This window comes from Cyprinodon variegatus, unplaced genomic scaffold (assembly GCF_000732505.1).
Source record: "Cyprinodon variegatus isolate N-32 unplaced genomic scaffold, C_variegatus-1.0 Scaffold156, whole genome shotgun sequence".
Lineage (NCBI taxonomy): Eukaryota > Metazoa > Chordata > Actinopteri > Cyprinodontiformes > Cyprinodontidae > Cyprinodon > Cyprinodon variegatus.
In genome coordinates this window covers 1,212,908-1,214,043 of record NW_015150609.1, presented here as the reverse complement: position 1 = coordinate 1,214,043, position 1,136 = coordinate 1,212,908, and the positions used below count along the sequence as shown (strand labels likewise).

At 51.8% G+C, this 1,136-nt stretch overlaps 1 protein-coding gene across 2 annotated transcripts in view; it reads left to right on the top strand.

Annotated features, from left to right (window-relative positions):
• Positions 1-1,136, top strand: part of psd (pleckstrin and Sec7 domain containing) — a 33,565-nt gene continuing 32,429 nt past the window's right edge. The window contains exons 1-2 of one of the 2 annotated variants that reach the window (XM_015377535.1): positions 1-312; positions 386-672. In XM_015377535.1, coding sequence (XP_015233021.1) covers positions 16-312; positions 386-672 — 584 coding nt within the window. In that variant the 5' untranslated portion in view covers positions 1-15. Of the gene's footprint in view, positions 313-368; positions 673-1,136 lie in introns of both variants that reach the window. The other variant, XM_015377536.1, reaches the window with a different exon arrangement.

Below are 1,136 nucleotides of genomic sequence, written 5' to 3'. Positions count from 1 at the left end.
AGGTCCGGACTCCTCATGTATTTCTCTCTTCACACAGACGCTTCGTCCACGACCCCTCCCACCAGCTGCTCACCCAGCCCCTCCCCTACCTCCCCCCTCCCCCTGCAGCCATCCAATCAGAGGAGGTGTTGGGAACTGCGGGATCAAAAGCTCTCGCATCACGAGGTCCAGCAGGTTGAGGTGGAGCTGGTCACCCCCCACCCCCAAGAACCCGCCCCCAAGACCGGCATCATCCGACGGTCCATCAAATACTCTGAGACGGATCTGGACGCCGTGCCGCTGCGCTGCTACAGGGAAACGGACCTGGACGAGGTGAGCTGGTTCTGCTGGGCTGAATGAGTTTGGGGTTCTGGTCCAATAGTCCGAAGGTGTTCTTGTTGTTCAGGTGATGCGAGCGGAGGCTGAGGCCGCCGAGGAGGCCGACTCTGCTTTCAGCAGTAACCGCTGCCTTCTAGGAAAGTCCTGCTTCAGCCCTGAGGACGTCTGCCACCAGTCCAACACAGGTGGGCGGAGAGAGCAGAATGGACAGGAAGAAGAAGAAGACGAGGATGAAGATGATGAGGAGGAGGAGGAAGGAGTAGTGAGCTGGGCCAGCGTCAGGATGCAGGGTGACCGGCAGAGACAGAGAGTGACTCAGGAAGAAGAGGAGGTGTTCAGTCTGCTGCTGAAACGGTGAGAGGCTGTTTACATCCAACACCTTTATCAACCAACATCGTTATAATCTGACACCGTTATCATCCAACACTCTCATCATCCAACACCATCATCATCGGACAACGTCATCATCCGACACTGTCATCATCCTTTATCATCCAACATTGTTAGTAGTAACTTTCTCCACTGTGAGATCAATAGTTATTAATCTATCACTATCATCCTACACTGGTATAATCCAACTCTGCTATCCATCCAACACCGTCATCATCCGACACCGTCATCATCCAACACTGTCATTATCCAACACTGTCATTATCCAAAACTGTCATCATCCAACACTGTCATCATCTGACACCGTCATCATCCAACACTGTCATTATCCAACACTGTCATTATCCAAAACTGTCATCATCCAACACTGTCATCATCTGACACCGTCATCATCCAACACTGTCATTATCCAACACTGTCATCATCCA